The sequence below is a fragment of the Scomber scombrus genome, chromosome 22, assembly GCF_963691925.1.
Source record: "Scomber scombrus chromosome 22, fScoSco1.1, whole genome shotgun sequence".
In the NCBI taxonomy this organism is placed as follows: Eukaryota; Metazoa; Chordata; class Actinopteri; order Scombriformes; family Scombridae; genus Scomber; species Scomber scombrus.
The window spans coordinates 20,134,327-20,154,867 of NC_084991.1; the positions used below are offsets into that span (position 1 = coordinate 20,134,327).

At 41.1% G+C, this 20,541-nt stretch overlaps 2 protein-coding genes across 2 annotated transcripts in view; both read right to left on the bottom strand.

Moving 5' to 3' along the window:
* The window catches only part of adipor2 (adiponectin receptor 2), a 32,727-nt gene extending 29,108 nt beyond the window's left edge, over nt 1-3,619 (bottom strand). The window contains exon 1 of the mRNA XM_062443649.1: nt 3,526-3,619. The gene's annotated coding sequence lies outside the window, so the exon portion shown is untranslated. The remainder of the gene's footprint in view (nt 1-3,525) is intronic.
* Nucleotides 3,620-15,896: 12,277 nt separating this feature from the next.
* Nucleotides 15,897-20,541, bottom strand: part of wnt5b (wingless-type MMTV integration site family, member 5b) — a 12,806-nt gene continuing 8,161 nt past the window's right edge. Inside the window, exons 5-6 of the mRNA XM_062443423.1 lie at nt 16,311-16,469; nt 15,897-16,196 (exon numbers count right to left, since the gene is read on the bottom strand). Of these exons, the coding sequence (XP_062299407.1) occupies nt 15,897-16,196; nt 16,311-16,469 (459 nt within the window). The remainder of the gene's footprint in view (nt 16,197-16,310; nt 16,470-20,541) is intronic.

Genomic DNA, 20,541 nt, shown 5'->3' on the forward strand with positions numbered 1-20,541 from the left:
TGAAAACGTACAAGTCTTGAGCTTCTCTTGGAGCCCCAAAAAGCAGGCAAGTAGTTTTTAAATGGCCGTGAGAATAACAGGAGATCAATATATCAATATATATATATATGATATAAAGAAGATTTTGTGACCTTTGTTGTTTAAGTTCTTCACTAACTCTGACTTAAGATAAAAAACTGACTTTAAAAAAAAGATCAAAATGTTCCAGGACACCACTACAAAGTACCAAATTCAAATCCTGTCTGTGGGCGGTGCTGAACCAACAACCATATGACACATACAACAAGGTCAGTGCGCTGTTGGCACTGCTGGGGAACACACAGCGCTACCAAATACAGTGGTTTTTCAAGCACTGGGTGGTATCCAAAGGTGGGTCACGTGTAGATAAAAATAGACCCCCCCCTTTAAATGTTCTGATGAAAAGGGAACCTAAAGAGACGGACTATATTAAGATATCAGCGTCTTCTTTTAGTCTCTGCAACATGAAACGGGATGAATAAATGCAGAGGGGTGACTCTACCATTCATCTGCAGCGTGAAGCCACTCAGTTTATTGTAAGTTTCCTCTCAACTGCACACCAAGGTGGGACATTTGGTTGGTGTGTGTTTAGTATAAGAAAATAGAAAAATAGTGGCTCAGATTATCTTGTATTAACTAGGATTTTTATGATTGGGAAGTGAGCATGGGCAGGGCATCCTCTATGACCTTAACTTGAGCTTGATAATAGGAATTAATCCTCACATACACACCCATGTCTGCCTTATAAATGTACAATAGTTACAAACCAACATACACCAAACTTTAGCAAGTATAAAAGCTGCTGCTGCACACACACATATTCCTGCAGACTCACACACACACACACACAGACAGAAACAAACATATTCTGTCTGTTAAAGCTGATTACGCTCACAAGTGTTTAGGCTGTAAGATACTTACTGTGCCTATGGACGGAGTAATTAACTAGTGACAGGCTTATTTAGGAGGGCGTATTGCGTTGTGTTGTTATTTGTGGACATGTTGACTTAGGCAACGACGTAAACAACACCAACCAAAGAGAAAAGGCACGTTTTTGTTTCTTTTTGTGCTGTACACACTTAACACATAAACACACACACACAGGCTTGTTTTGAGAGTTGTGAGAGAAAGGAAAAGAAAGCAGAGACAGATATAAAAGAAAGAGAGAGAGAGGTAGCTGTGCAGTCTTGTGATCAATCAATTTTTTGCAATGACAGTTCTCTACTATTCTTAGAAGCTATGTTTAGCTGCTCCGCTACCTGGCACACTGTCAAAGACTGACTTCATTGTGCATTAAATTCTGTAGAGTTGTACTTCCAGTAAAAAATATGACGTATTGCTCGACAGCCATGCCTAGCAGGGTGAGACTTGGTGAACACACAAACTCAGCGAATGGGTGCTCTGAATTCCTTCTTTGTATAATTGCAAATCAATATCTTCCAACAGGAGATTACTGCAAGTTAGATAGATAAATGTACCCTATGTGGCAAACATTATCTGCCAGTCCTCAGTAAGAGATTATTGTGGTCTGTACACACCTTTCTTTTACTATATGATTACTGCTCCTATGCATAAAAATGTGGGTTTTATCAAAATGATGTCAGCGTTGCTATGTTTCAAAGCCAAAAGGAAACATGAGTGCAATGTGAGAATAATAGCTGGATGGAAACGTGTGATATTTACAGATCACTGTTTTAAGTTTCTTCCGGTGGGTTGTTAGGTTGCTTAGGAGCAAACCTACACTTGGAAATAATGACACTGCGAAGCCCCGAAGGGTCAAACGACACAAGAAGACACAAGTGATTAAAAATGCAAAACCGGTTTCAACATAAATACCAACTACACTATGCCATGAAATATACACGGGCTTATCTCAGGCTAAGGGACAGCTGGGAGTGTTTTTGTATAGTTAAAGTTTGGGTTCAAGACAAATAGGCTATCAGCTACTCGGCCCATATAATATTTATACGATGACCTCATGCTTTGTGGCAAACCGAACAACCAAAAAAAACTCCACTAAAACGGGATGGGAATACATTTACGGAACATGTGCATTCAGCGCAGTTAAGAGCAAATATTAAGTAGCAATATAATAAGACATTAACACCCAACAGTCTACTGAATGTACAAACTAATACTCAATTGTCATTGATCAAGTGTTGTGAACAACAGCTGCTAAATTTGGTGATGTTTCCTCCCAATGATGACTCATAGACAAATCAACTTAAACATCATACTTCTTTGGTAAAATTGCTTAAGTAAAAAAATATTAGCTTTTACTCATACTGATGAATTTAAGCAATTGTTCAACACAACACACTAATAAGTTTACTATGGTGTGAAGCCCCCACAGACGTTCAGTATCAGTCAAAGGTTTGAACACACTTTCTCATTCAAGATGTGTCCAAACTTTTGACAGGTACTGGGCATAAATTAAATGAATAGAGTTCAGGAAACAGCTGACAGGAACTTCATTTGTTGATTAAAATATTTACTGCACTGTCCAAATGGAAAGTTTTACAAAAAAATGATTGTCTTGATCTGAGGAGTCATAACAACATGATTATTTATATATTTTATCATTTAAAAAGAACAAATTATGTTACAAAAACACTGCCAACTCTGGTACAACTGATTTTAAGCATATTTCAAATATTTGGCAATACATCTAAATACATCAAAGCAACAATCTGGACACGGAAACATGCATTTGGGTACTAGATGGACCAAAAAGGGCTGTCAGGTGATTAAATAAATTTGCTTTACAGCATATAAATGCATGTCATAAATGTCTTAACCACTCAAATACATCGAAATGCGCCAAAAAACCTGGAAATGGAGCTTAAACTCACTGGTGAATGTCATATGCAAAACTCAGACAGACACAGAGTACACTGGAGTCAAAACAACAAGGCGAGCAAGCAAGACAAAGAGCCTCCCAAAAAACTCCAGCAAGACTACCTTTTTGTTGACAGCATCAACACGCACACAAAGAAGCGTTTCTATTTATGTAACGTTATGCCAAAAAATGTCACCTTACATTTAACAAAAGCGGTGTTGTCACAACTAAAATAAGAAGTAGACTGCAGCCCATCGACAGGCTATGGTGATGGTTTGTTTACAACGAGCTAGCGAGCTGGCTAGTCCGCTAACAAGAGCTGCCACAACCCGAAAGAAGCCAGATAACTCTTTAACTGTGATTGTGTGTATTTTGACAGCTTCCCACAATGACCTACCTGCCTTTATACATCCAAAATATGAGTGATAACGCCACGTTATGAGAGAGGGGAGCTGTGGTTTCTTGCTGGCTAGCAGATTATATGCTCCTCTCTTGTTTTGACAGCCAGAATTAGCTGGATAGCAAAGCTGCTAGCTGGCAGGTTACGTTCACATAACGCCAGGCGCTAACATTACGCTCGGAAAGTCGCGGTGAATTTAACAGTCTGAAACAAGACAGAACAACAACAATAACAACAAATAGTGACACATATTAGTTGTGTTATTCACCTCGTCTTTGTGTCTCCAATTGAATCCGTCCTCTTGGTGATGAAACACAGTTGACAGAGTTGTAGACGCCGCTCTGCTCCTTTCTACTCTGAACGGTTACTGACTGTCGCTACACCAGACTGGACTCTGCGACGTAGCCCCTCGCATGAGCGACAGTCGACCAATCAGATCGCTCAGGGAGGTGCCGACTAACCAATGGTTGTCGACCAGGAACAGGAAGAGACGTTCAGTAATATTTTTGTAGTTTTTAATCGCTTTGGCAAATTCAACAATGGAAAAGTGTGGAAACAAGTAGATAGAGCGACATTTCTGAGCTGAAACAAGTAAATAAAGCAGTGAAATGAGCCATACCATTCTATAATTGCTAAAAAATGTGTTTTAACTGCACTGCCGGCAGTCTTTCAGTTGCAAACGTGTTTGGCAAGCGACTGCCATGTGGAAAGTGACCAAATTTCAACAAAGTTTGGTCAGACCCAAGTCGGGGCAATTTTATTTGTGTAGCATTTTCCGTACACGTACGCAGTTCAAGGTGCTTAACATAAGCATGAAAGCAATTGACCAACATGATTTAGAACAAAGTTTAAAAATACAACTATTAAATGAACACAAAATCAGGCACACACATTTCATCAAGAAATGATGATAAAAATAGAAAATGTAAATAAAAGATTTAAAAAAGGTTGTAAAAGCAGTTGTCCAGCCACACCACAGGTACAAGAATTGGCAAGGCTGAGAAACATGGAAACAGTCATAACTAATGTCATGTCGTCTGGAAATCCAAAACATTTCTTGTCATTTTCTTCTTTACTATGCTGTATTTACCCAGGATTTGAGGTCAGTTACTGGATAACAAGTTTCTTACATGTGTAAATATGTCCATAGCCTATACCTCATCAATAGGTGAATGTGTAATAAAGAAGTCTAAAGAAATCTAAAAAAACAGTCTCTTTCATCCATTTGATTGTTTAGTCTATCAGATATTCTAAAAGTAAAAAATACCAATCACAATTTCTCTGACAGTGTGACATGTCTTTTATCCAAGAAAATTAATAAGAGAGCAAATCACATTTTAAAAGGCAGGAATCAGCAGATGTCTGTCTCTTTGCTTCATATACGACTTAAATAATTAATCAGGGTTGTTGAAGATTACATTTCTCTGTAATGACTTATCAACTAATCATGTCAGCGTTTCACATATCATGCACATTTTCTAAGAAAAAGTCATCTTAACTAATTATTATTTTGAAGCAGAAATAATAGTATTATTAGTAATGGTACATTAGTGGCTATTACAGACACGCCTTAAATCCTACATTTGACTTTGACAACTAAAAATATAAAACAGATGCAGCTGGTGTGACAGCCCAACCACCATAGCTGCCTATATCCCGTGTTTATCTGAGCATGAAGATGGAAGTATGCAGTGTAATAAAAAAGGAGTTCATACTGTGAATCACACCACCATTGGATCACCTGCTCTCTGCCCTCTTTGCTCCCTTGGCCTGAGATGTACAAATTCATGGGTGCACCCTGCAACCCAGAACACACACACACGTATATACAAACACCCTCCTGGGCTGTAATTATGGTTAACTGTGATTGCATGATTGTGCAAATGGATTTATTGTGATGCAAGGCTGTGACAGCTGGGTGCATTGCACAGTTCAGCACAGTTCAGTTCAGTTTCACTTGGCTGGTTGATCAGGTCCACAGTCTCTCTGTAAAACAAGTTCAACAACGTTTTCAACAGATACCTTTTTGTTTTTCAGGGAAGAGACGCCTCAGAAATACCATTTGTATTCATAATCTGGTAACTCCCTAACCTGCTCACTCTTTCAGTGGCTCTCCCCCTCTCCCTGTGTGTGTGTGTGTGTGTGTGTGTGTGTGTGTTCGTGTGTGGTTTGTCGGAGCCAGAGCAGAGCCATACCAGCTACACCTCATCACCATTATTAAGCTCTCTACAAATACCCAACTCTGCCACTAGATCTGCCCCCCCCCCACACACACACACACACACACACACAGCTTCCACCTCAGGCCTCTTCCTGCCTGTATTACCAGCTTCCAGTCCAATCACCAGTCCCAGGTTCCTGGTTTCCAGCCCACATTTTCTCAGCTACCAGCCCAAGTTTCCCCAGGCCTGCATTCCCTTTCACTTATTTCTTCTTATCAAATCCCTGTTTGCTCACAGTTGAGTGTCTGCACTTGGGTACACCCACTCTGCCCCACATAACTGTACAATCTGTTCAGCCATGAACCCTGCAGAGACTCACCGGCTTCCTGTTTTCTTGCCTTTATTTCATCCAAATAGATGGTGAGTTCATAATCAAGTTTTTGTGCCTCTATGAGTAGGACCCTGCTCTGGCTAAGAGGTTGATGGCAGTTTGGTGGGAGTCTGTGAAGCATGAAGCTCCATTTTTAGTGTGTTCCCCAGTACCCATCCAACCTCCTTGGCAATTAGCTCACCTAAATCTATCAACGCTGGTTTCATGTCCATCCAGCTTGCACCACCACTTTGTCTTGAGCCAGCTCCAGCCCCACTTACCCTCCATCAACCTGCTGTTCCTGTTTGGCCAGAGACCACATTCTGCAGTCGCTGCCTGGCTGACAACCTTGTAGTCTTTGGTGCCGCAGCCCTCTCAGTCTCCTGTGCCTCTGCTGTAGTAGTCTTCAGTTCCCGTGCTGCAGCAGTTGCCTGTTCCTGAGGTCCAGACGCCGGTCCTGCACTCCAAACCTCTGGTCATCCTCCAGAGTGGCTTCACACGTCTGGTCATCTACTTGCCCGTCCTCCAGAGCTGTTCCACCTATCAGGTTGCCCTCCAGAGCAACATTGGCCATTTGTCCTGCTTTCCAGTTATGGTTTCTAGGCCCTGCTATCTGGATCCAGTCTCCAGGTCCCCACCTTGTGTCCTCCTCAGGCAATCAGTTTATCTGAATCCCATATGTTATGGGATATGTGCAATACTGTGATGTCATTGTTGTTGGGATGGTATGGCTGGTGATGTTTTGTCTGTTATCATTGTGGCTGTCATTGAGGCATTTATGGCGCAGTTGCTGAATCCAAGACAAATTTCCCTAAGCGGGACAATAAAGTATATTGTATTGTATGTTATCATCTTATCACATTTGGTCTCACTGATAAGAACTTTTATCTAAAATGGCAGTGTATATGGTTTAATTACCTCTGTACAGGTTGTGGAGGAAAACATGAAAACAACTTTACAATATAGTGTACAAATTTACATAATTATAGTTATATAAAGCTATAAAGAAACTGGATGTGACTGCCGCACCCAACCACTACGTTTACAAAACAAAGAGGTCTGGTTTACAGTATTTTCTGAACTCATGACAGAATCTCACATAAGCTATCATGACTAGACAGTTATATTTTACATAATTCATTATTTACTTTCACAGTTAATCGATTGGCTGGTGTCGAGTTTGTTCCCTCATGGTTCAAATCAATGGTTTCATTTACAATAACTGATGTGTCTTCAGTGCTGTGCTAAGAACTCAATGTACACAGGCACATACCGTGATGTGATTTTAACCTTGTCTTGTACAGATCTGGTCAGTCTGGTTCAACATGTTTTTTTCTGTAAGGACACAAGATAAGAAGCTTCATAATACAAGAATGTTCCATTAACCCTCCTGTTGTCCTCAGGTCAAGGAAGGAAGGGAGGAAAGGAAAGAAGGAAGGGAGCAAGGAAAGAAAGAACGGAGGAAAGAAGGAAGGAGGGAGGGCGAAAGGACAGATGGAAGGGAGGAAAGAAAGAGAGAAGGAGGGAGGGAGGAATGACAGAAGGAAGGAAGGAAGGAGGGATGGAGGAAGGAAAGAAAGGAAAGAAGGAAAGAAGGAGGGAAGGAAAAAACGAGGGAGGAAGGAAGAAAGGGGGATGGAGGAAGGAAAGAAGGAAGAGAGGAAAGAAAGAAAGAGAGAAAGAGGGAGGGAGGAAGGACAGATGGAAGGAAGGAAGTGAGGAAAGAAGGAACAGTCAAAACAGACGGGGTCAATTTGACCCGGGAGGACGACACACAGGTTAAACTTGTATTTCAGGTTTTTGTTATCAAGTGATCTAAAAGTTTGCTGCAGTTATCTGTCTTCCTTTCGAGAAAGGCCGATGATACAGGATGACTAATAGTAGGATAGATATCAGGGAAAAAGGAAACAAGATAACACAGCATCATTGTCAACATGAGACCTTCAGCTCCAACAGTGAACTTAGTGAAACAGTATCAACCAGCGCTGAAGTTGGCAGGATATCACAGTTTGTTTGCACAGCCTTGATTTCTGATTGCATGACGTTCACGTTGCTAATCCAGCTCTTAAATGTTTCTTTGTCTGCATCTATGTGGGGGGAACATTTATGCAACACCCTCCTTGGGTAATGTGGACATTTAGCTAATCTGTTTTTGCTGTGCCAACTGGAGCATTAAAGCAGACGTTGCTGCTTGATAGCTGCAAATATTAAATTTAGATTTTTTTTTACTCTTTACTTTTAGAATAAACTGATAGTCTATCTTTCTAAAATACGAAACTGAAACACTGAATACAATGTTTACAGTTCATTAAATTGTACCCCAGCTCAGTATTAATTGACACATTTAAAAAAAAAAAAAATACTGGTTATTTTTGGTTCATTAGCTAGCAGTATAGGTGGTGTGTGTGTGTGTGTGTGTGTGTGTGTGTGTGTGTGTGTGTGTGTGTGTGTGTGTGTGTGTGTGTGTGTGTGTGTGTGTGTGTGTGTGTGTGTGTGTGTGTGTGTGTGTGTGTGTTGGGAAGCTGGCATTCACTCAGGTCTGACAGGTCACAACGGGTAGGTCTAAAAAACCACACCTGACATCAAGTGTGTTTGTGTTTTGTGTATTTTGGATAGCAGCATCAGTGAAAGGTGAAAAATGTTAGCATAATTCTTCCGTCTGTTACAAATTGTGTAATAGTTTTAGAAAATGTAAAAGCAAACACTGAACAAATGAGGGGATAAAGTTCAACCCATCTTCGGTAAAGAGTATTAGTATCAAGTATGGAGACTATAGAGGCAGTAACACTGATATATTCCTCTGCAAAACACACCTGAATGTAGCACACATGATCGCACGCACTGTCAATATCATACTGATGAAACACACATGCATGCACATACAGTACACGGTGTGACAGTAGAGAGAAGCACATGATACCTCCACACCTCTTGAGATCACCACACCTCATTCTCTCTTTCACAGGTCATGGAAAATTTCATTACCGGCTTACTTAACTGAACTAACTTCACACTAAGGGGAACACCTTATATATCGTTAACTGTGTTGTTAATCATGTGTAAGGTAGTACGTGAATAATGCAGTCTGTGCAAATTGCATTGATTGAATGGTGTATGGCTTAAAAGCAATGAATTTGTATTTTAATAACTGTACAGCACTATGGTTCAACTGTGGTTGTTTTTAAATGTGCTTTTTAACCTTTGTGTCGTCCTCCCGGGTCAAATTGACCCCATCTCTTTTGACTGTTCCTTCTTTCCTTCCTTCCCTCCCTCTTTCTTTAATTTTTCCTTTGTTCTTCCCCTCCTTCCCTCTTTCTTTGCTCCCTCATCCTTCCATACTTCTTTCCTCACTTCCTTCCTCCTTTCCTTCCTTCCTTCCTTCTCTCCTTCCTTCCTTCCTTCCTCTTTTCCTCCCTCCTTACCCCTTTCCCTCCCTCCTTCCTCTTTACTCCTTTCCTTCCTTCCTTCCTTCCTTCCTTCCTTCCTTCCTTCCTTCCTTCTCTCCTTCCTTCATTCCTCTTTTCCACCCTCCCTCCCTCCTTACTCTTTTCCCTCCTTCCTTCCTCATTCCTTCCTTCCTTCTTTCCTCCCTTCCTTCTCTCCTTACTTCCTTCCTCTTTTCCTCCCTCCTCCCTCCCTCCCTCCCCCTTTCCCTCCCTCCTTCCTCCTTTCCTTCCTTCTCTCCTTACTCCCTCCCTCCTTCCTTACTCCTTTCCTTCCTTCCTTCCTTCCTTCCTTCCTTCCTTCCTTCCTTCCTTCCTTCCTTCCTTCCTTCCTTCCTTCCTTCCTTCCTTTCTTCCTTTCTTCCTTCCTCATTCCTTCCTTCCTTCCTTCCTTGACCTGAAGACAACAGGAGGGTTAAGGAGTGTGTAACACGCTGGGTTAAAACAGGAAGAAAAAAAAACACCCCTTCAAAAGTGTGTTGTTTCTAACTTTAGGTTGTGTCTAAGAATGCTGCTAAGTGTGTAAAATAGACTCGAGGCACCGGCCTGCATCCACACAACACATACGACACCAGAAACGTAAGACCAAGTAAAAAGGCCTTATGAGAGACAGATCACATGACTCAAAATGTGTGTTTTTGTTGATGAGTACAATCAAATTAGCGGCATCACAACAACAACAGATGTCTGTCAGGCGCCAAGGATTAGAGAGAAACCATCAGATTACACTTTCACTGGTCTAATCTTTACCAAAACACACCACACATAACCTGACTGTGCACTTCTTGACACTATATCAATGACTTTATCATCAATGCAAAATGAGGCTTTTTTTTCTTTGTTTTTTTCAGGAATAATCACTTATAGGAGTTTTGTCTTTCATGAGAAAGAACATGAAACACACACACACACACACACACACACACACTCCGAGTCCTTTATCAGGTGAGGAGGATTACACAGATACAGTATTGTAGGACAGTCATGCTGCTCTGGTCAGTGGTCTAATCCAATTAGCGGTGAGCAGCTAAAATAAGGGGATTGTTAGTCAGGTCACTGTACGGCGAGCCATGACTGTGCGCTTGACATTCACTGCTTAAAATTGTTAATGATTGTTCAGCATAGAGTGTTTCATAGAGTTATAGACATTATAAAACACCATAAAACACACAACTTCACAGTCACACCTATTACTTTAACCCTCCTGTTGTCCTCAAGTCAAGGAAGGAAGGGAGGAAGAAGGAAGGAAGGGAGGAAGGAAAGGAGGAAGAAGGAAGGAAAGGAAGGAGGAAGGAAGGAAGGAAAGGAGGAAGGAAAGGAGGGAGGGAGGGAGGAAGGAAGGAAGAAAGGAAAGAAAAAGGAAGGAAAGGAAGGAAGGGAAAGAAGGAAGGAAAGGAAGGAGGAAGGAAGTGAGGAAAGGAAAGAAGGAAGGACAGAAATAAGGAAGGAAGGTGGGGGAGAGAGGAAAGAAGGAAGGAGGGGGGGAGGGAGAAAGGAAAAGAGGAAGGAAGGAAAGAAGGACAGAGGAAAGAAGGAAGGTAGGAAGGTAGGGGGGAGGAAAGAAAGAGAGAAGGAGGGAGGGAGGAAGGACAAACGGAAGGAAGGAAGGGAGGAAGGAAAGGAAGGAAGGAAGGAGGGAAGGAAAGAAGGAGGGAGGGAGGAAGGAAAGGAGGGAGGGAGGGAGGGAGGAAGGAAGGAAGAAAGGAAAGAAGAAGGAAGGAAAGGAAGGAAGGAAGGGAAAGAAGGAAGGAAAGGAAGGAGGAAGGAAGTGAGGAAAGGAAAGAAAGAAGGACAGAGGAAAGAAGGAAGGTAGGAAGGTAGGGGGGAGGAAAGAAAGAGAGAAGGAGGGAGGGAGGAAGGACAGACGGAAGAAAGGAAGGAAGGGAGGAAGGAAAGGAAGGAAGGAAGGAGGGAAGGAAAGAAGGAGGGAGGGAGGAAGGAAAGAAGGAACAGTCAAAACAGACGGGGTCAATTTGACCCGGGAGGACGACAGGAGGGTTAATATTTTATCTTTTTTTATGGGAAACAATACATATATGTACACACAATGTGATGGAAACTTTCTGATTATCTGATGATGTCAGTGCTGTAATACTGATATGATCAAGATATCATATCACCATAGATACATGTTATTGAGTGTCATTTGCTGAGTTTGACTGGAGAGATAAAGAACTAGTCATGAATATTTGTATAATCATCGGTAATGTTGTTGTAATGACTAAGTGATTAAAAGCAAATAATAGAAAACAGCTAGAACAGTCTGGAAAGTTCAGAAGATTACGCAACTTTATCGTAATTTAGCCCTTAACCTTTGTGTCGTCCTCCCGGGTCAAATTGACCCCCGTCCTTTTCTCTTTCTTTCCTCCCCCTCTACCTTCCTTCCTTCCTCCCTTCCTCTTTTCCTTTCTCCCTCCCTCTTTCCTTCCTTCCTTCCTCCCTTCCTCTTTTCCTTTCTCCCTCCCTCTTTCCTTCCTTCCTTCCTTCCTCCCTTACTTCTTTCCTCTTTCTTTCCTCCCCCCTACCTTCCTTCCTCTTTTCCTTTCTCCCTCCCTCTTTCCTTCCTTCCTTTCCTTCCTCCTTTACTCCCTCCCTCCTTTTCTTTCTTTCCTCCCCCATACCTTCCTTCCTCTTTTCCTTTCTCCCTCCCTCCTTCCTTCCTTCTTTCCTCCGTCCTTCCTTCCTCCCTTCCTTCTTTCCTTTCCTCCCTCCTTCCCTTCCTTCTTCCTCCCCTCCATTCCTTTCTCCCCTCCCTCCTTCCTTCCTTCTTTCCTCCGTCCTTCCTTCCTCCCTTCCTTCTTTCCTTTCCTCCCTACTTCCCTTCCTTCTTCCTGCCTTCTTCCTCCCTTCCTTCCCTGACTCAAGGACAACAGGAGGGTTAAACCAGGAAAAGACAACACTAATGGCATCTCACAATATTACGATATCCAAAATCTAAGGCGATATCTATCCTCACATCATGATAAGGATATATCAATATATTGCCCGGGGCCTAATTCTCTAGTATTCTCTGTCTCAAAACATGGGCGCAGCTATGGATAACTTCATCATTTGTCTATTTGTGTTTGATAACAGCTTAAAGAGTCAGTATGGAAACATTCAAATTATTACCATTCCTTCCTGAATGATTAAAGAGTTGTGAACTAATATATCCAGAAACTTTTAAATGTACTTCAGTGTCACATGATTGAGATCATTTCGAGGCCTTGCCACATCAACCAAAGACACAAAACATGTCTGCTGGATTTCATTACTTGCTTAACCCTCCTGTTGTCCTCAGGGCAAGGAAGGAAGGAAGTATGGAAGGGAGGAAAAGAGGAAGGAAGTATGGAAGGAAGGAAGGAAGGAAGGAAGGAAGGAAGTATGGAAGGGAGGAAGGAAGGAAGGGAGGAAAAGAGGAAGGAAGGAAGGAAGGAAGGGAGGAAAAGAGGAAGGAAGGAAGGAAGGAAGGAAGGAAGGAAGGAAGGAAGGAAGGGAAGGGGGGAAGGAAGTATGGAAGGAAGTATGGAAGGAAAGAAAGAAAGAAGTATGGAAGGAGGAGGGAGCAAAGAAAGAGGGGAAGAACGAAGGAAAAATTAAAGAAAGAGGGAAGGGAAGAAGGAACAGTCAAAAGAGACGGGGTCAATTTGACCCGGGAGGACGACAGGAGGGTTAATCAAGAGTGTTTTGGTGTTCAAATACAGTCAATACAGCAAATCTATAAAAATTGATTTTATAAGCAAAATTCTGCTTCCCTGTCACATCTCTGGTCACTGAGGCCTTTATATAACATTATAAATAACAGACATTAATGTAGTGCTCCAGTCATTATTGGCCCATTTCATGTCATTTCATGTCATTTGAATGTTTTCTACCTACATTACTTCCTGTTGACTCGTTCCATTTACCCATCAACCTGGCACCATCATATCTCTCTGAACTGATTCACATCTACACACCCTCCCGAACTCTCCGATCCTCCTCCGCCAACCAGCTCTTTGCCCCATCTGCCAACTTAACTACCATCATGGGGTCAAGAGCCTTCAGCCGATCTGCCCCCCCCGCCTCAGGAACTCTCTCCCACCAGACATTTGCACTTCGGACTCTGTTTCCACCTTTAAATCCCGCCTGAAAACGCACCTATTCAGAGCGGCATACTCTGTCTCACACTAACTATGCAATCACGTTCTTGTTTATTTGTTGCACTGATGCACTTTATAGTCACATTCATATTTATTTCTTTACCTTTGCACTAAAATTTACCAGATTTTTATTGTTTGATGTACTGTTGTCGTGTTTTATGTGCCATGTAAGGTGTCCTTGAGTGCTTTGAAAGGCGCCTTTAAATAAAATGCATTATTATTATTATTATTATTATTATTTATACAATTCATATTTTTAGTAGCTTTTCAGTCACTTAACTTGTCCCTGTTCGATGAATGGCAGTACTGTAATTCTATTTTTTGTGACACTTTACTTCCTAACCCTATTTAGCAATTGCATTTTCCAAAACAGCCGCCAAACAACAAAGACTTGTCTGTAGTTGTCAAGTTAGCGGGGAACAGAGGGAAAAAATGTTGGCCGGTGCCAAACTCTCCCAAAAAAAGAGAAAACTGCAGCAGACTCAAAAACGGAACAAAGCCTCATTGTCGAAGACTAGTTTATCAAAAGAATACACAATAATACTCATGTATAAAACATAGAAAACAGAAAATGAAAAACAGTAATAAAATATACTTTCTTTTCTGATCTACTATTTTTTTTTAAGTAGCCCATAATAATAAATTGCAGTCCACTCTGTTTCGTATTGTCCGCGCGCTCACACACATTCATTTTTTTCCACAGCATGTTCAAGTCTTCTTCTGCTCACTTTGTTCCTGTTTGTTATCACCTGTATTCATTGACTGGATTATTACATTATAAAGTTACAATATTCTCAATACAAGTGTAGACATATTGCTGATGTGTGAAATGAGCTGTTAAAACATTTAAAAATCTTTTTGGGCAAACTGTATGAGGAACAGAAATGTTCTGTGAGGCCACAGGTGTCATAAAATTTGTGACAGAAAAACTTCTCGGGCAACTTCTTCCTCAGCTTCCTTGAAATTTATATCAACTTGTGAATAGATGTGATTGCTTTCAGTAGTGGAATAATTTAGCAGAAAACTCTTTGCACGCTTTAAAAAAAAAAAGAAAAAAAAAAAGAGACATCGTTGACCAAAACTGCTTAATAAACACCAACTGAGCAAAGTTGCATAACAGCATGAGATGAAGAGGTCCACACACAGCGAACGTGTCTCTTAGTGCGGCTTCATTAAGGCAGATACACCACATTAATCTCACTAATGGAGGTTTTGCTCATTTTGTCGTCAAGATGAAGGTCACAGAGCCGGGCTGCAAGAGAAGGGGCTGCTTGTTTTAAACAGCCGCCGTGTCAAGATGGCCGCTGCGAGTATAGCGAGCCTCATTAACCCCGCGCGGACACACTTGTCAGGTCACAGGCGGAGGAAATCTGTTCTGGTAAATCAGCTAACAGCAGCAGTTACACCGAGATAAACGGATAGAGTGTGTACTGTAAGTCCTTTATGACATGAAGATTAAGAGGTGGTTTTTTTTCGGCTTTATTGCAAAATTGAAGAGAAATTTCCAGCTTGATCTTCCTGTGCCTAAGTTTCCCAATCAGCTGTGGCTTCGTGAAACTGTCCCATAATGGGGTTTTGCACAATCATGATCCAAAAATCATCCACATTTGTATTTTTCTTTTTAATTTTTTTCCATTCATGACTCCTCTTCGGCTCGTTTGTCTGTTTAAGTTTGGACTCGAACCCCTGCTTTTTTTGTTGTTGTTGTTGTTGTTGTCTGCATGTATCGCGAGTGTTGTTTTGAGCAACATCAGCACAACTCACAGATGCCAGAATCCCCCCCCCCCCCCTGCGAGGTTAAAGGTCAAAAAGTTTATTTGAAACAGGCACGGCGACGTCACTCAGCACTGGAATGGGTCCAAGCTCCGAATCATTTGTGGGATTCTCAAAAACAAGTGAACAAACGTGAGCGTTACAAGGTCCATAAACTGTGTCTCATCAGCAGAGTCTCTTTAAATAACCATCAAAGTTGTATGTTTATTTATTAATTAATTATATATTTATTTCATTTACTTTGTCATCATCCCCCTTTTTTTTTTAGGATCCAGTTGTTCCACCTGCACCTCCTAGGTCTGTTCATCCTTACATGTCCTTCTTTGTTGCTCCATTGTTTGTCCTTCAAGCACCTTCCTCTGTCAGGGTTGTGATCAGGATATTATACAGGAGAGCAGAGAGTGATTATGGATCAGTGGGAAAACAAAAAAATCTGATTCCTCTTTGCTTCCTACTTTTGTCTATCCCCATCCTTCTGTCCTTCTTCCCAATCTACCCGTCCATCATTCTGCTATTCACATACAAAAAACCGGCCGCACAGTTTTTGTGTGGCTTGATGTGAAAAGGCAGGAGATTCATAAACAGAGGAAGACGAGGAAACTAGTCAAAAAAAAAAGGAAACTGGTGTGTCTGAACTCATCCTGAACAAAACCCCGGAAAACCTGTCATCTATCCTTCACCCTTCCTTTCCTATTACCTTCTCCCTCCCTGTCAACACCCACCTCTCCTTTTTCATCCCCCCTCCTGTCCGTCTATCGTCCGTCAGCGTGCTATTTACACACAAACTGGTCCACGAGTGTCGTGCAGCGCTTGCACTTGACGTAGCAGCACCAGTGGAACTTGCAGTGGCAGCGCTCATGCTTGTAGGTCTTGAACTGGTCGTATCCTCTGCCGCAGCACATGAGCTCGCAGCCGTCCATGCCCTCCGAGGTTTTGTTGCAGAGGCGGCCCTGCGTTCCCAGTGAACCGGTGGTCTCGTTGCGGAGGCAGTAGTCTGGGCTGGGGTCAATGTACGCCAGGTCCTCCGGGGTCGGGTTGTTGAAGCGCTTGTCTACCAGCTCCAGCTTGCCCTGCAGTGAACAAAGGGGACGAGAGTTAGATTATTTTTCCAAGTGATTGTGTTCAGCTTTGTGCTCATTGACTCTCCGGGAGGTGAGGTGATGGATATGCAGTGAGTTCAGTACCTTTCGTCCAATGCGCATGGCAGCAGCACTGTCGTACTTCTCCTTCAGAAACTCTCCGACACGTCTAAAGTCAGCCAGCTGGAGCCAACAGGTCTTCAGACTGCAGGAACCTGAGACTCCGTGACACTTACACGCCACATTTGCAAGATTGTAGGCCGCCTAGAGGGGTAAAAAAAATTGAAAAGTCAATCATTTATTGCCACATTAACTTAACAGGTGAATTGGAATTTGTTAGAGATCACAATAGTAAACATACAATAAAAATAATAATAATGCATTATATTTAAAGGCGCCTTTCAAAGCACTCAAGGACACCTTACAAGGCACATAAAACACAACAACAGTACATCAAACAATAAAAATCAGGTAACATTTAGTGCAAAGATAAAGAAATAAATATGAATGTGACTATAAAGTGCATCAGTGCAACAAATAAACAAGAACGTGATTGCATAGTTAGTGTGAGACAGAGTATGCAGCTCTGAATAGGTGCGTTTTCAGGCGGTATTTAAAGGTGGAAACAGAGTCCGAAGTGCAAATGTCTGGTGGGAGAGATTTCCCACCATATAACCACACAATACATACAAGAAGACACCACAAAAACGTACTATTGCTATTATTATTACTATTATAATTATATCTATATCATCTATATCTCATCTGTACAAGGACAGCCAAAAAGTGAAAGTTTGTGCACTGCTGCCATCTAGTGGTAACTATATGTAACTACGCCCTCCCAACACATTTAGCAATAAATCTTAAGTAGACATAAGGATGAAGATACATATAATTTTAGTTAATGCTCCTCTCATTTTTCATGCCTTGATTTGACCACATGTTTTTCATAATACATGCATGAAAATATGTCTGCTGTCGCCACATGAAATGAAGAGAAAAGTACATTGAATGTGGCAGCTGTGCACTTGTTCAGTTCCTGAGGGGCGTTTCTTCTAAAATTAGCTTCATACAGCTTTAAATCTTTGCCTTTTCCCCATTTCTGTCATCATTGTGTGGCAGTGCATAACTCCCTTTTGTAAAAAATGCGCCTAAAGACAGATAAACAAAAGGGACAACGCACAGCAAAGAAAAGAAAAGAAAAGGTTTTTTGCTCCACCAAACTAAAACAAACAGCTGGCTCAGAATAGAGGAAACGTGGCTCTTTTGTAAATCGACTTTCCCACACGGTCTCTACAGTATATAGAAGGGAGTTATTTAAAAGGATATGTGTGAGAGAACTATATTATTAGTATATACAGTGCCAATCATAATTTGGACACACTTTCTCATTCATCTCATTCAAGTGAATGGGAAGGTGTGTCCAAACTTCTGACTGGTACTGTTTATATAAAGCAGTCGGAATTACTTTAATTATTTAACCAGGAAAACTGAGTCGTTGTAACTCTACTACTTTAGCCAAATTGTCCCATCATGCATTTTTTTTTAGGCATTTTGTACATGTGGGTGTGGGAAAAAACACGACAGGAAATAAAGGATTTATGGTCATGGCAACAGTGAACTTTAGGGGCAGTCCAGGCCAGTTGTATATGACCCCCCCCCCCCCCCCCCCCCTCCTCCTCCTCGTCACACACTCATTGCGTTATGTTTGTACCTTCACCACTAACAAGACCTCTCACACTGTACTTTCTGAATTATTTTTAATTCTTGACCCCCCACCTCCTCATCCCCCCCGTGACTCACACAAACCCATCCCTCTGTCCCCTAACATGATGCCTGATCTCAATTACCTTCTCACCTCTGGGAAACCCTGCCCCCCAAAACACACCCCCCGACCCCCACCTCTAACCTCCTCTCCTTTCCTAGCCAGCAGGCATAGCACTCGGCACCCTCCAATCCTGTGATTCAACCTCTGTGACCCCCCCCCCCCCCCTCAGCCAGACAGGGGACAATGACAAAGGCTGTGTTTCAGAGGGTGTGCGGCTCTGTTTTACATTTATTTCTCACATTTTACAAAAGAATTCAAATCAGAAAAGAACAAGTGCGTCTTTCAGACATTATTGACTACTACTGAGCAGTCTATTGAATATTTTTTCTTTCTCAGTAACTTTTAAAAAAAGCTTCATACGTATATCACCTGGAGGAAATCCTTTTATGACTCTTTGTTTTATGAGCCGTCATGTTTGCTCAGATCCCCCACTGTGAGGTTTATTAGAAGGTCAGCACCACAGTAATGAGAAAATAAGGAATTTATCTCTATTCATCTATTGGTACCAAACCATAGCTAATGTCTCCAAGGATATGAGGGAGCGAAAATCTGAGTTTTTTTTAAAGCAACAGCCAAGAACTGGTGTATTTCAGCTCGTTTTCTTTGTGCTCCTTTCAATAGTTTTACTAACATAACAACTTTTTTCTACATGATCTTTACTTTTTTCTTGAATTTGAGCCATTTGAAATTCTTTATATTACATAAACAGTTGCTATAGTAACACTTAATTATTGTTATTATTCTCACTGGCTGCCAATAACTTCATGCTGTCATATCAAACCAGGCATGTGTGTGTGTGTCCAGAATCACACTGAGCTATTTGGTGGGTCGTGCCTGCTGGGCGCGGATTCACTGGACCTGATGAAAACACACACACACACACACATACACACACACACACACACACACGAGCGCACGCACACACACACACACACGTTCAGTCATCCGTGGTGGAGACACGGTCTCTGTGTCAGGCACAATAGGTTCTGCTCAGACAGGGTTAGGGGTGAGGAGCCGTGTGTGTGTGTGTGTGTGTGTGTGTGTGTGTGTGTGTGTGTGTGTGTGTGTGTGTGTGTGTGTGTGTGTGTGTGTGTGTGTGTGTGTGTGTGTGTGTGTGTGTGTGTGTGTGTGTGTGTGTGCGCGTCAGAAACAGAAAAGGGTAGAAATAGAGAAAATAACCCACCTTTTGTGAGCAGTGAATGAGGGGGAACAATAATGGAAAAAAGGGAAAGATTCTCCTGCCATGATCTTCTTGTTTTCACTTTAATATTATTATATTATTACTTTTAAATTATCTTTATCTTCCTTTTAAGTCACTTTAATTCTATGTTATACTTCCAAATATATTGTCCAATTATTGTTCAATATATTTGTTGACTGTTGTTGTTGTTGGGAAACTGACTTTCAAATTATTTATTGGTCTACTGATTCAATCTAACAGTTTAAAAAACATAACCCCCCCCCCCCCCCCCCCCCCCCCCCCCCCCCCCAAATAAACCAACAACAACAACAAACAAACAAAAAAGTTTCTCTAAAACTGTCAGGCAGCTGTTTATGACGTAATTTTGTTGACTCACTTTAGGGCTACAACTAACAATTATTTTCATTATTGATTAATGTCCAAATTTTCTCAATCAGTCCATAAAATGACAGAAAATTGTGCTTTTAATTGAGTATAAAATGTGCTATATTAATAAACTTGACTTAATTATTTGCCCAAAGTCCAAGTTGACGCCCTCAAATGTCTCGTTTCACCCTGACCAACAGTCCAAAAGTCCACAACCCAAAGAGATTTACTATCAATCAATCAATCAGAGAAAAAAACGGATGCTAAACGTACGTAATTAAAGGGAACATTATTAAAAATATAGACTAAAATATTCTTTAACCAAACTGATGAAACTGTAGAGATGACGAGAGACTGTTGAGAGACTCCTATAACTATAATAGAAGACAAAAATATTATTATATATATATATATTATATTATGCTTATTTTAAAAACTGGAACTAGAACATTTTGGCTTTTTTCTTAAAAATATGACTCAACCATCAAAGTAGTTGGTTATTAATTGGACTATAATCACTTAATATACATAATTGTTGCAGCTCTTAAAAATGTTTAAAACTTGCTTGTTAACCAAAGCGATTGATAATAAAATGAGAAACCTGGTTTTTCTTTTAAAAGTTCATTTAAGTAGCTTCAAAAGAGAAATATTTTTTACACTGTATCTGCTTGCGTCAACATTAAAGACGTCTGATTATTACATTTTTATTGAGTGAAATATTTGTATTAGAACAATTCTGTGTCTTTGCAGTTAAGCATGATGTTTTTGGTATCTTTGGAAACTTAATGATCTTGATTAAAATTTAAAGTAAATGTGTTTGTGCTCTACTTTGCTGCTTTTCACTCTAGACACTTTTTTCGGGATCCAAGCAAAGATTTAAAAGCACTTGTCTTATTTGACTTATTTCCCAAATCTTAACAGTTACGATAACGGCCTGTTAT